The 14,942-nt window shown below is 43.5% G+C and overlaps 1 protein-coding gene across 6 annotated transcripts in view; it reads right to left on the bottom strand.

Moving 5' to 3' along the window:
• ELAC2 (elaC ribonuclease Z 2) overlaps positions 1-14,942 on the bottom strand; it is a 39,064-nt gene that overhangs the window by 11,640 nt on the left and 12,482 nt on the right. For all 6 annotated transcript variants that reach the window (XM_030800189.1, XM_030800190.1, XM_030800191.1 and 3 more), the window contains exons 9-12: positions 2,839-2,897; positions 2,671-2,743; positions 1,904-2,016; positions 394-489 (exon numbers count right to left, since the gene is read on the bottom strand). In XM_030800189.1, the coding sequence (XP_030656049.1) occupies positions 394-489; positions 1,904-2,016; positions 2,671-2,743; positions 2,839-2,897 (341 nt within the window). The remainder of the gene's footprint in view (positions 1-393; positions 490-1,903; positions 2,017-2,670; positions 2,744-2,838; positions 2,898-14,942) is intronic.

Raw genomic sequence — 14,942 nt, 5'->3', positions numbered from 1 at the left:
AATGAAGTGAAATGAAGGGTATTTCACACACTGCCTCCCACAAAGTGGGCATTCAGTAAATGGAAGCTATCATTTTATAGCTGCAATCTCTTCTTTGGGATTCACTTGTGGAATCCTCAACCAAACGGCAGTATTTGTTCAGACACCCTGAAGAATGTGGAGGGTGTAAAATAAATGGAATCGTGTGGACACTGCACCACCTAGCGGTGCATTTTCTTCACAAGTGTAGCACAGATCTGGGATGCCTAGAATTCTGGGAAGGCAGGAATCCCACAGAAAGTTTAGGCAGGCGCAGAAGGGTAGGTAGCGCTGGAAAGAGCAAGAGGGGAGGAGAGGGGAATCCACCACTGCCCAGAAGAGTTACCCCAAGTGCCGCTGGGCTGGGCTCCATACCTCTCCATCCACTGCTGGTACCGGCTGTCCAGAAGCACAGATTCTGGGGCCATGTGAACCACCAAGGCCACGGGGGCATCTGCCTTTCCTTGGTACCTGGGCAGAAGAGTGGGGCTTTACAAAGTGATGCAGACTCGGGACACACAAAGACAGGGACCATGCAGCCAGGGAGGGGCGTCGTGTGGCCCTCTGCGAGCACTGCAGTGAGCTGACAGCCGCCACACCCAGGCCATGCTCTCACAGCAGGCTGCTCATGGCAGACCCCAGTGCTGGGCCATTTCCAATGGACATGGGGTTCCTCTATCTGGGAAGCTCTGCTCTGGGCCTTGCAGTCAGCCTGGCTGATCCTTTCTCAGCACTGCATTTCCTTCCTACCCTCTCCACTCATACGGGTCCAACCTGCAAAGCCAGACCCAGGCTCTCCCTGCCTCCTCCTGCTCCCTCTCTCCTTCCTCTCTCACGGGCATTTCCTCGAATAAACCTCTTGCACCTCCAATGCCACCCTGGTGTCTGTCTTCCAGAGGACCTGAGACACAGGCACAAAAAATGAAAATCGTCTGAAATTCTACCACCTGGACAATAGATCACTTACTAACATGCTGATGTGTTTCCCTCCAGTTCCCTTTAAAAAGAAATATACACAGTAGCTATTTTTATCTATCCCAGCATCATCACACATCTGCACATGGCTCTCAAATGACACCTCATTCATTGAAGAGGCTCTGCTGCCCAAAACTTGATTAAAATACAAAGCTGGGGCTACCAGTGCACCCAAATTCACCCACAGAGAATAAAGCAGACCATGAAACAACTCCTAACACTCTCACTCGGAAGGGGTACAGCAGCCCAAAAGGATTTGTTGTGGTTAAGTAGAAAAAAACAAGTGAAAAAATACAGACAGATACAAACTAGGAACAGGAAAAATACAGGTAAACCATTAAGAGTGGGGGAAAAGATTCAAACTCAGATAGGTGGGTCACAGATGATTCCACCTGGGATGAAAGCTGAACGGCAAAACTGGTTACCTCTGATGGAGGACAAACACAGAGTGGCAGTGGCCCAAAAGACATTCCCCAGCTGTGATTCCATCCCATAACACAGACTCTTGACCACGACAGTCTCACACACTCTGACCCACCTCATTTGTTTCAATGCAGGCAACGGAAGAAAATTAATTCAGTTCAAAATAATCCAAATGATAATCTGGGGCATTAGTTAGAATTCAAAAAAGTTCTAGAATTTCTTCTGGTATAAGAGCTGTAAGAGTTCTAGTTGAATTTCTAGTCCTCAGTGGTTTCTAGTTTTCAATCTTTTCTAATTTCACTTTGAGGCTGTGTACACCGGAGCCCACCAACTACCAATAGTGACTTAAGGTAGGAGTCCTGGCCTCTGAACTGTAAACCCAGACAGCGGGCCTTCCCAGAAACACAGCTCTTGCCACAAGATGCCCATATCGATGCTGGGCTGGGTTTCAGCTCTCACTTCTCCCACCCTAGAGACCCCTCATTACCTCTGAAAGGTGGCATTCTCACAGATGGGTTGAATGAAGCCTTCATCTGGACATTCTACCACCACAAAAACAGCACCAGGATCTGGAGGAGTACACAGCTCTTCAGCCAAAATCTGCAAAATCAAATAAGCCCGCCCACTGGGGTCACAGCTCAGCCACCAAACTGAACTGCCTTCAAGGCAACTGCTAACATGACATATCCTATCCAGCGAGCTGAGAGGTAAACAAAGCACAAAACCAACTTTATACATCACCATCAACAGCCTTCTGGTCTCTTTGTGGATACCTAAATAGGTAACTGTCAGGTTGAGGCACTTCAGGCCTACACTGGCCAGGAAAGGAGGCCTGGCATTAAGGTTTTCTTCAGTCTGTGGCCACCGGTCCTAATGTCCTTAGAAGTCAGAGGAAATACCTTGACAAAGAATACAGTGGCATTCCTCTGTACCATAAACCCCAGGCCCATCCATATGGGGTCTGTTGTTAGACACTGTCCTGAGCTCAAGTACCAAGGAAAGCATGCACCCTTCAAGGAGAAGGATGACCAGATCCTAAACGGACAATCTACAAAAATGCTGGAACGCAGCCGTGTTGACATGTGGGACACACACAGATAAAAGAGGCCATTTTATCACTTAGCTGAGTCATGTCCAAACTGTTCTATGTCCTTCAAAAGTGGTTATCTGTAGGGCCTGAAGAAGACAAACTCTGCCCAGCATTCCAGACCCTACGTGTAACTGCTGAATCATCAAGAAAACCAGGCATCTCACCTCTCTTCCTTCATGAGTGATGCTTTTCCCGTCCTTGACAGCAGCAATGATGGGAGCGATGGCAGCTGTCCCACTGAAATGAAGAGGCAAGGCCTCTGTGAAATGTGATTTCCTAAAGTGGACAGGTGTACCCAGTGAGTCCCCAGAAGCCTCACCCCCCACACTCACATTGGCAGGCCCAGCTCCTTTGCTTTGAGCACCAAGAAGTTTCCTCTCCTTAAGTGAAGCTGCAACAAAGAGAACATAAATGTGATTTTAGTGGCTAATGAAGAAGTTTGGTTTTAAATCAATTTTCTTAGAAGTGTATTTTTCTAGATTTAAAAAAAAAAAATAATAATGTTGGCCAGGCGCGGTGGCTGACGCCTGTAATTCCAGTACTTTCGGAGGCTGAGGCAGGCGGATCACCTGAGGTCAGGAGTTCGAGACCAGCCTGACCAACATGGAGAAACCCTGTCTCTACTAAAAATACAAAACTGGCCAGGCGTGGTGGTGCATGCCTGTAATCCCAGCAACTCAGGAGGCAGAGGCAGGAGAATCCCTTGAACCCGGGAGGCGGAGGTTGCAGTGAGCCGAGATTGCGCCATTGCACTCCAGCCTAGGCAACAAAAGCTAAAGTCCATCTCAAAAAAAAAAAAAAAAAAAAAGCTGTTTCCTTACAATTCATTAAAATGCATTTATTGCTTTCAGAAGGTATACCAGGGGGTGGAGCCAAGATGGCCGAATAGGAACAGCTCCGGTCTCCAGCTCCTAGCCCGAGCAACACAGAAGACTGGTGATTTCTGCATTTCTGCTTGAGGTACCGGTTTCATCTCACTAGGGAGTGCCAAACAGTGGGTGCAGGACAGTCGGTGAAGCGCACCGTGCGCAAGCCGAAGCAGGGCGAGGCACTGCCTCACTCGGGAAGCGCAAGGGGTCAGGGAGTTCCCTTTCCTAGTCAAAGAAAGGGGTAACAGACGGCACCTGGAAAATCGGGTCAGTCCCACCCTCATACTGCGCTTTCCCAACGGGCCTGGAAAACGGCACAGTAGGAGACTGTGTCCCGCACCTGGCTGGGAGGGTCCTATGCCCACGGAGTCTCCCTGATTGCTAGCACAGCAGTCTGAGATCAAGCTGCAAGGCGGCAGCGAGGCTGGGGGAGGGGCGCCCACCATTGCCCAGGCTTGCTTAGGTAAACAAAGCAGCCAGGAAGCTCGAACTGGGTGGAGCCCACCACAGCTCAAGGAGGCCTGTCTGCCTCTGTAGGCTCCACCTCTGGGGGCAGGGCACAGACAAACAAAAACTCAGCAGGATCCTCCAGAGACTTAAATGTCCCTGTCTGACTGACAGCTTTGAAGAGAGTAGTGGTTCTCCCAGCACGCAGCTGGAGATCTGAGAACGGACAGACTGCCTCCTAAAGTGGGTCCCTCACCCCTGAGCAGCCTAACTGGGAGGCACCCCCCCAGTAGGGACAGACTGACACCTCACTCGGCCGGGTACTCCTCTGCACCTCACTCGGCTGGGTACTCCTCTGAGACAAAACTTCCAGAGGAACTATCAGACAGATGAATTTGTGGTCTCACGAAAATCCGCTGTTCTGCAGCCACCGCTGCTGACACCCAGCCAAACAGGCTCTGGAGTGGACCTCTAGTAAACTCCAACAGACCTGCAGCTGACGGTCCTGTCTGGTAGAAGGAAAACTAACAAACAGAAAGGACATCCACACCAAAAACCCATCTGTACATCACCATCATCAAAGACCAAAAGTAGATAAAACCACAAAGATGGGGAAAAAACAGAGCAGAAAAACTGGAAACTCTAAAATGCAGAGCACCTCTCCTCCTCCAAAGGAACGCAGTTCCTCACCAGCAACGGAACAAAGCTGGATGGAGGATGACTTTGACGAGTTGAGAGAAGAAGGCTTCAGACGATCAAACTACTCTGAGCTACGGGAGGAAATTCAAAACAATAGCGAAGAAGTTAAAAACTTTGAAAAAAAATTAGAAGAATGGATAACTAGAATAACCAATGGAGAGAAGGGCTTAAAGGAGATGATGGAGCTGAAAGCCAAGTTTCGAGAACTACGCGAAGATTGCAGAAGCCTCAGTAGCAGATGCGATCAACTGGAAGAAAGGGTATCGCTGATGGAAGATGAAATGAATGAAATGAAGCGAGAAGGGAAGTCTAGAGAAAAAAGAATAAAAAGAAATGAACAAAGCCTCCAAGAAATTTGGGACTATGTGAAACGACCAAACCTACGTCTGATTGGTGTACCTGAAAATGACGGGGAGAATGGAACCAAGTTGGAAAACACTCTGCAAGATATTATCCAGGAGAACTTCCCCAATCTAGCAAGGCAGGCCAACATTCAGATTCAGGAAATACAGAGAAAGCCACAAAGATACTCCTCGAGAAGAGCAACTCCAAGACACATAATTGTCAGATTCACCAAAGTTGAAATGAAGGAAAAAATGTTAAGGGCAGCCAGAGAGAAAGGTCGGGTTACCCACAAAGGGAAGCCCATCAGACTAACAGCTGATCTCTCGGCAGAAACTCTACAAGCCAGAAGAGAGTAGGGGCGATATTCGACATTCTTAAAGAAAAGAATTTTCAACCCAGAATTTCATATCCAGCCAAACTAAGCTTCATAAGTGAAGGAGAGATAAAATACTTTACAGACAAGCAAACGCTGAGTGATTTTGTCACCACCAGGCCTGCCCTAAAAGAGCTCCTGAAGGAAGCACTAAACATGGAAAGGAACAACCAGTACCAGCCACTGCAAAAACATGCCAAATTGTAAAGACCATCAAGGCTAGGAAGAAACTGCATCAACTAATGAGCAAAATAACCAACTAAAATCATAATGACAGGATCAGATTCACACGTAACAATATTAACGTTAAATGTAAATGGGCTAAATGCTCCAATTAAAAGACACAGACTGGCAAACTGGATAAGGAGTCAGGACCCATCAGTGTGCTGTATTCAGGAAACCCATCTCACATGCAGAGACACACATAGACTCAAAATAAAGGGATGGAGGAAGATCTATCAAGCAAATGGAAAACAAAAAAAGGCAGGGGTTGCAATCCTAGTCTCTGATAAAATAGACTTTAAACCAACAAAGATCAAAAGAGACAAAGAAGGCCATTACATAATGGTAAAGGGATCAATTCAACAAGAAGAGCTAACTATCCTAAATATATATGCACCCAACACAGGAGCACCCAGATTCATAAAGCAAGTCCTGAGTGACCTACAAAGGGACTTAAACTCCCACACAATAATAATGGGAGATTTTAACACCCCACTGTCAACATTAGACAGATCATCGAGACAGAAAGTTAACAAGGATATCCAGGAATTGAACTCAGCTCTAAACAAAGTGGACCTAATAGACATCTACAGAACTCTCCACCCCAAATCAACAGAATATACATTTTTTTTCAGCACCACACCACACCTATTCCAAAATTGACCACATAGTTGGAAGTAAAGCTCTCCTCAGCAAATGTAAAATAACAGAAATTATAACAAACTGTCTCTCAGACCACAGTGCAATCAAACTAGAACTCAGGATTAAAAAACTCACTCAAAACCGCTCAACTACATGGAAACTGAACAACCTGCTCCTGAATGACTATTGGGTACATAATGAAATGAAGGCAGAAATAAAGATGTTCTTTGAAACCAACGAGAACAAAGACACAACATACCAGAATCTCTGGGACACATTCAAAGCAGTGTGTAGAGGGAAATTTATAGCACTAAATGCCCACAAGAGAAAGCAGGAAAGATCCAAAATTGACACCCTAACATCACAATTAAAAGAACTTGAAAAGCAAGAGCAAACACATTCAAAAGCTAGCAGAAGGCTAGAAATAACTAAAATCAGAGCAGAACTGAAGGAAATAGAGACACAAAAAACCCTTCAAAAAATTAATGAATCCAGGAGCTGGTTTTTTGAGAAGATCAACAAAATTGATAGACCGCTAGCAAGACTAATAAAGAAGAAAAGAGAGAAAATCAAATAGATGCAATAAAAAATGAAAAAGGGGATATCACCACCGATCCCACAGAAATACAATCTACCATCAGAGAATACTACAAACACCTCTATGCAAATAAACTAGAAAATCTAGAAGAAATGGATAAATTCCTCGACAAATACACCCTCCCAAGACTAAATCAGGAAGAAGTCGAATCTCTGAATAGACCAATAACAGGTTCTGAAATTGTGGCAATAATCAATAGCTTACCAACCAAAAAGAGTCCAGGACCTGATGGATTCACAGCTGAATTCTACCAGAGGTACAAGGAGGAACTGGTACCATTCCTTCTGAAACTATTCCAATCGATAGAAAAAGAGGGAATCCTCCCTAACACATTTTATGAAGCCAGCATCGTCCTGATACCAAAGCCAGGCAGAGACACAATCAAAAAAGAGAATTTTAGACCAATATCCTTGATGAACATTGATGCAAAAATCCTCAATAAAATACTGGCAAACCAAATCCAGCAGCACATCAAAAAGCTTATCCACCATGATCAAGTGGGCTTCATCCCTGGGATGCAAGGCTGGTTCAACATACGCAAATCAATAAATGTAATCCAGCATATAAACAGAACCAAAGACAAAAACCACATGATTATCTCAATAGATGCAGAAAAGGCCTTTGACAAAATTCAACAACCCTTCATGCTAAAAACTCTCAATAAATTAGGTATTGATGGGACATATCTCAAAATAATAAGAGCTATCTACGACAAACCCACAGCCAATATCATACTGAATGGGCAAAAACTGGAAGCATTCCCTCTGAAAACTGGCACAAGACAGGGATGCCCTCTCTCACCACTCCTATTCAACATAGTGCTGGAAGTTCTGGCCAGAGCAATCAGGCAGGAGAAGGAAATAAAGGGTATTCAATTAGGAAAAGAGGAAGTCAAACTGTCCCTGTTTGCAGATGACATGATTGTATATCTAGAAAATCCCATTGTCTCTGCCCAAAATCTCCTTAAGCTGATTAGCAACTTCAGCAAAGTCTCAGGATACAAAATCAATGTACAAAAATCACAAACATTCTTGTACACCAATCACAGACAAACAGAGAGCCAAATCATGAGTGAACTCCCATTCACAATTGCTTCAAAGAGAATAAAATACCTAGGAATCCAACTTACAAGGGATGTGAAGGACCTCTTCAAGGAGAACTACAAACCACTGCTCAATGAAATAAAAGAGGATACAAACAAATGGAAGAACATTCCATGCTTATGGGTTGGAAGAATCAATATCGTGAAAATGGCCATACTGCCCAAAGTAATTTATAGATTCAATGCCATCCCCATCAAGCTACCAATGACTTTCTTCACAGAATTGGAAAAAACTACTTTAAAGTTCATATGGAACCAAAAAAGAGCCCGCATCACCAAGTCAATCCTAAGCCAAAAGAACAAAGCTGGAGGCATCACGCTACCTGACTTCAAACTATACTACAAGGCTACAGTAACCAAAACAGCATGGTACTGGTACCACAACAGAGACATAGATCAATGGAACAGAACAGAGCCCTCAGAAATGATGCCGCATATCTACAACTATCTGATCTTTGACAAACCTGACAAAAACAAGAAATGGGGAAAGGATTCCCTATTTAATAAATGGTGCTGGGAAAACTGGCTAGCCATATGTAGAAAGCTGAAACTGGATCCCTTCCTTACACCTTATACAAAAATTAATTCAAGATGGATTAAAGACTTAAATGTTAGACCTAAAACCATTAAAATCCTACAAGAAAACCTAGGCAATACCATTCAGGACATAGGCGTGGGCAAGGACTTCATGTCTAAAACACCAAAAGCAATGGCAACAAAAGCCAAAATTGACAAATGGGATCTAATTAAACTAAAGAGCTTCTGCACAGCAAAACAAACTACCATCAGAGTGAACAGGCAACCTACAGAATGGGAGAAAATTTTTGCAACCTACTCATCTGACAAAGGGCTAATATCCAGAATCTACAATGAACTCAAACATATTTACAAGAAAAAAACAAACAACCCCATCAAAAAGTGGGCAAAGGACATGAACAGACACTTCTCAAAAGAAGACATGTATGCAGCCAAAAAAACACATGAAGAAATGCTCATCATCACTGGCCATCAGAGAAATGCAAATCAAAACCACAGTGAGATACCATCTCACACCAGTTAGAATGGCCATCATTAAAAAAGCAGGAAACAACAGGTGCTGGAGAGGATGTGGAGAAATAGGAACATTTTTACACTGTTGGTGGGACTGTAAACTAGTTCAACCATTGTGGAAGTCAGTGTGGCAATTCCTCAGGGATCTAGAACTAGAAATACCATTTGATTCCTCAGGGATCTAGAACTAGAAATACCATTTGACCCAGCCATCCCATTACTGGGTATATACCCAAAGGACCATAAATCATGCTGCTATAAAGACACATGCACACGTATGTTTATTGCGGCACTATTCACAATAGCAAAGACTTGGAACCAACCCAAATGTCCAACAACGATAGACTGGATTAAGAAAATGTGGCACATATACACCATGGAATACTATGCAGCCATAAAAAATGATGAGTTCGTGTCCTTTGTAGGGACATGGATGAAACTGGAAAACATCATTCTCAGTAAACTATCGCAAGGACAACAAACCAAACACCGCATGTTCTCACTCATAGGTGGGAATTGAACAATGAGAACTCATGGACACAGGAAGGGGAATATCACATTCCGGGGACTGTTGTGGGGTGGGGGGAGGGGGGAGGAACAGCATTAGGAGATATACCTAATGCTAAATGATGAGTTAATGGGTGCAGGAAATCAACATGGCACATGGATACATATGTAACAAACCTGCACATTGTGCACATGTACCCTAAAACCTAAAGTATAATAAGAAAAAAAAAAAAAAAAAAAGAAGGTATACCATATTCTGAAGAAGTCATTTATTGTCAAATGCTTTAGTACTAAAAGCCAAAATGACTTAAATCAGTGTTTTATTTCCCAGAATTAACTCATTATAAATTTAATAAAATGTAATTCAATATAAAAATAAATATCCTTCAAGTATGATTGAGGAGAAACACTGTTCTGTCATTCTACATTCCTCAATTAATAGCTAAAGGAATGTCACCAGAGCATTGCCTAACAGAGCAACCAGCAAGCAAACTGCCATGTAACATAATATTTCAATGACAGTGATAGGCTAACAAAAGCATGGATGATTTTTATTTCTCTTTTATTTTTCAATTATTTCGCAATATAATGTCATCGCTTTTATCTTGGAGATAAATTATAATAAAAAATCCCTAACAGGCCAGGCACAGTGGCTCATGCCTGTAATCCCAGCACTTTGGGAAGCCGAGGTGGGTAGATCCCGAGGTCAGGAGATCAAGACCATCCTGGCTAAGACGGTGAAACCCCATCTCTACTAAAAATACAAAAAATTAGCCAGGTGTGGTGACGTGTGCCTGTAGTCCCAGCTACTCAGGAGGCTGAGGCAGGAACCCAGGAGGCGGAGCTTGCAGTGAGCCGAGATTGCACCACTGCATTCCAGCCTGGGCGACAGAGTGAGGCTCTGTCTCAAAAAAAGAAAAAGAAAAAAAAAAAACCCTACTATGCTACTACATTAGAAAGGCAAACAATACTTCTATCAGAAAACTTCATTATCACTTTATAGGAAAAAAAATTTTTCACACCAACAGAAAAATGTCAGAAATGACACATAGGCCTTTTGAGTGCTAAATGACATTTGATTTTCATTTTCTCCTTTAAATCTTCATCAACTACAGCATCGATTGGGAGCCAAGATGGCCGAATAGGAACAGCTCTGGTCTCCAGCTCCCAGCCTGAGCAACACAGAAGACGGGTGATTTCTGCATTTCTGCTTGAGGTACCGGTTTCATCTCACTAGGGAGTGCCAAACAGTGGGTGCAGGACAGTCGGTGAAGCGCACTGTGCGCGAGCCGAAGCAGGGTGAGGCAATGCCTCACTGGGGAAGTGCAAGGGGTCAGGGAGTTCCCTTTCCTAGTCAAAGAAAGGGGTAACAGACGGCACCTGGAATATCGGGTCAGTCCCACCCCAATACTGCGCTTTTCCAACGGGCCTGGAAAACAGCACACTAGGAGACTGTGTCCCGCACCTGGCTCGGAGGGTCCTATGCCCACGAAGCCTCGCTGATTGCTAGCACAGCAGTCTGAGATCAAGCTGCAAGGCGGCAGCGAGGCTGGGGGAGGGGCGCCCACCATTGCCCAGGCTTGCTTAGGTAAACAAAGCAGCCAGGAAGCTCGAACTGGGTGGAGCCCACCACAGCTCAAGGAGGCCTGTCTGCCTCTGTAGGCTCCACCTCTGGGGGCAGGGCACAGACAAACAAAACTCAGCAGGAACCTCCTCAGAATTAAATGTCCCTGTCTGACTGACAGCTTTGAAGAGAGTAGTGGTTCTCCCAGCATGCAGCTGGAGATCTGAGAACGGACAGACTGCCTCCTAAAGTGGGTCCCTCACCCCTGAGCAGCCTAACTGGGAGGCACCCCCCAAGTAGGGACAGACTGACACCTCACTCGGCCGGGTACTCCTCTGAGACAAAACTTCCAGAGGAACTATCAGACAGATGAATTTGTGGTCTCACGAAAATCCGCTGTTCTGCAGCCACCGCTGCTGACACCCAGCCAAACAGGCTCTGGAGTGGACCTCTAGCAAACTCCAACAGACCTGCAGCTGACGGTCCTGTCTGGTAGAAGGAAAACTAACAAACAGAAAGGACATCCACACCAAAAACCCATCTGTGCATCACCATCATCAAAGACCAAAAGTAGATAAAACCACACAGATGGGGAAAAAACAGAGCAGAAAAGCTGGAAACTCTAAAAAGCAGAGCACCTCTCCTCCTCCAAAGGAACGCAGTTCCTCACCAGCAACGGAACAAAGCTGGATGGAGGATGACTTTGACGAGTTGAGAGAAGAAGGCTTCAGACGATCAAACTACTCTGAGCTACGGGAGGAAATTCAAAACAATAGCGAAGAAGTTAAAAACTTTGAAAAAAAATTAGAAGAATGGATAACTAGAATAACCAATGGAGAGAAGGGCTTAAAGGAGATGATGGAGCTGAAAGCCAAGTTTCGAGAACTACGCGAAGATTGCAGAAGCCTCAGTAGCAGATGCGATCAACTGGAAGAAAGGGTATCGCTGATGGAAGATGAAATGAATGAAATGAAGCGAGAAGGGAAGTTTAGAGAAAAAAGAATAAAAAGAAATGAACAAAGCCTCTAAGAAATTTGGGACTATGTGAAAAGACCAAACCTACGTCTGATTGGTGTACCTGAAAATGATGGGGAGAATGGACCCAAGTTGGAAAACACTCTGCAAGATATTATCCAGGAGAACTTCCCCAATCTAGCAAGGCAGGCCAACATTCAGATTCAGGAAATACAGAGAATGCCGCAAAGATACTCCTCGAGAAGAGCAACTCCAAGACACATAATTGTCAGATTCACCAAAGTTGAAATGAAGGAAAAAATATTAAGGGCAGCCAGAGAGAAAGGTCGGGTTACCCACAAAGGGAAGCCCATCAGACTAAGAGCTGATCTCTCGGCAGAAACTCTACAAGCCAGAAGAGAGTGGGGGCCGATATTCGACATTCTTAAAGAAAAGAATTTTCAACCCAGAATTTCATATCCAGCCAAACTAAGCTTCATAAGTGAAGGAGAGATAAAATACTTTACAGACAAGCAAATGCTGAGTGATTTTGTCACCACCAGGCCTGCCCTAAAAGAGCTCCTGAAGGAAGCACTAAACATGGAAAGGAACAACCGCTACCAGCCACTGCAAAAACATGCCAAATTGTAAAGACCATCAAGGCTAGGAAGAAACTGCATCAACTAACGAGCAAAATAACCAACTAACATCATAATGACAGGATCAGATTCACACGTAACAATATTAACATTAAATGTAAATAGGCTAAATGCTCCAATTAAAAGACACAGACTGGCAAACTGGATAAGGAGTCAGGACCCATCAGTGTGCTGTATTCAGGAAGCCCATCTCACATGCAGAGACACACATAGACTCAAAATAAAGGGATGGAGGAAGATCTATCAAGCAAATGGAAAACAAAAAAAGGCAGGGGTTGCAATCCTAGTCTCTGATAAAATAGACTTTAAACCAACAAAGATCAAAAGAGACAAAGAAGGCCATTACATAATGGTAAAGGGATCAATTCAACAAGAAGAGCTAACTATCCTAAATATACATGCACCCAACACAGGAGCACCCAGATTCATAAAGCAAGTCCTGAGTGACCTACAAAGGGACTTAAACTCCCACACAATAATAATGGGAGATTTTAACACCCCACTGTCAACACTAGACAGATCAACGAGACAGAAAGTTAACAAGGATATCCAGGAATTGAACTCAGCTCTACACAAAGTGGACCTAATAGACATCTACAGAACTCTCCACCCCAAATCAACAGAATATACATTCTTTTCAGCACCACACCACACCTATTCCAAAATTGACCACATAGTTGGAAGTAAAGCTCTCCTCAGCAAATGTAAAAGAACAGAAATTATAACAAACTGTCTCTCAGACCACAGTGCAATCAAACTAGAACTCAGGATTAAAAAACTCACTCAAAACCGCTCAACTACATGGAAACTGAACAACCTGCTCCTGAATGACTATTGGGTACATAATGAAATGAAGGCAGAAATAAAGATGTTCTTTGAAACCAACGAGAACAAAGACACAACATACCAGAATCTCTGGGACACGTTCAAAGCAGTGTGTAGAGGGAAATTTATAGCACTAAATGCCCACAAGAGAAAGCAGGAAAGATCCAAAATTGACACCCTAACATCACAATTAAAAGAACTAGAAGAGCAAGAGCAAACACATTCAAAAGCTAGCAGAAGGCTAGAAATAACTAAAATCAGAGCAGAACTGAAGGAAATAGAGACACAAAAAACCCTTCAAAAAATCAATGAATCCAGGAGCTGGTTTTTTGAAAAGATCAACAAAATTGATAGACCGCTAGCAAGACTAATAAAGAAGAAAAGAGAGAAGAATCAAATAGATGCAATAAAAAATGAAAAAGGGGATATCACCACCGATCCCACAGAAATACAGTCTACCATCAGAGAATACTACAAACACCTCTATGCAAATAAACTAGAAAATCTAGAAGAAATGGATAAATTCCTCGACAAATACACCCTCCCAAGACTAAATCAGGAAGAAGTTGAATCTCTGAATAGACCAATAACAGGTACTGAAATTGTGGCAATAATCAATAGCTTACCAACCAAAGAGTCCAGGACCTGATGGATTCACAGCCGAATTCTACCAGAGGTACAAGGAGGAACTGGTACCATTCCTTCTGAAACTATTCCAATTGATAGAAAAAGAGGGAACCCTCCCTAACACATTTTATGAAGCCAGCATCGTCCTGATACCAAAGCCTGGCAGAGACATAACCAAAAAAGAGAATTTCAGACCGATATCCTTGATGAACATTGATGCAAAAATCCTCAATAAAATACTGGCAAATCAAATCCAGCAGCACATCAAAAAGCTTATCCACCATGATCAAGTGGGCTTCATCCCTGGGATGCAAAGCTGGTTCAACATACACAAATCAATAAATGTAATCCAGCATATAAACAGAACCAAAGACAAAAACCACATGATTATCTCAATAGATGCAGAAAAGGCCTTTGACAAAATTCAACAACCCTTCATGCTAAAGACTCTCAATAAATTAGGTATTGATGGGACATATCTCAAAATAATAAGAGCTATCTACGACAAACCCACAGCCAATATCATACTGAATGGGCAAAAACTGGAAGCATTCCCTCTGAAAACTGGCACAAGACAGGGATGCCCTCTCTCACCGCTCCTATTCAACATAGTGCTGGAAGTTCTGGCCAGAGCAATCAGGCAGGAGAAGGAAATAAAGGGTATTCAATTAGGAAAAGAGGAAGTCAAATTGTCCCTGTTTGCAGATGACATGATTGTATATCTAGAAAACCCCATCGTCTCAGCCCAAAATCTCCTTAAGCTGATTAGCAACTTCAGCAGTCTCAGGATACAAAATCAATGTACAAAAATCACAAACATTCTTGTACACCAATCACAGACAAACAGAGAGCCAAATCATGAGTGAACTCCCATTCACAATTGCTTCAAAGAGAATAAAATACCTAGGAATCCAACTTACAAGGGATGTGAAGGACCTCTTCAAGGAGAACTA

The sequence above is a fragment of the Nomascus leucogenys genome, chromosome 19 (genome assembly GCF_006542625.1).
Source record: "Nomascus leucogenys isolate Asia chromosome 19, Asia_NLE_v1, whole genome shotgun sequence".
Lineage (NCBI taxonomy): Eukaryota > Metazoa > Chordata > Mammalia > Primates > Hylobatidae > Nomascus > Nomascus leucogenys.
Note: the sequence above shows the minus strand (reverse complement) of the source record. Positions and strands in the feature narration are given on the sequence as shown.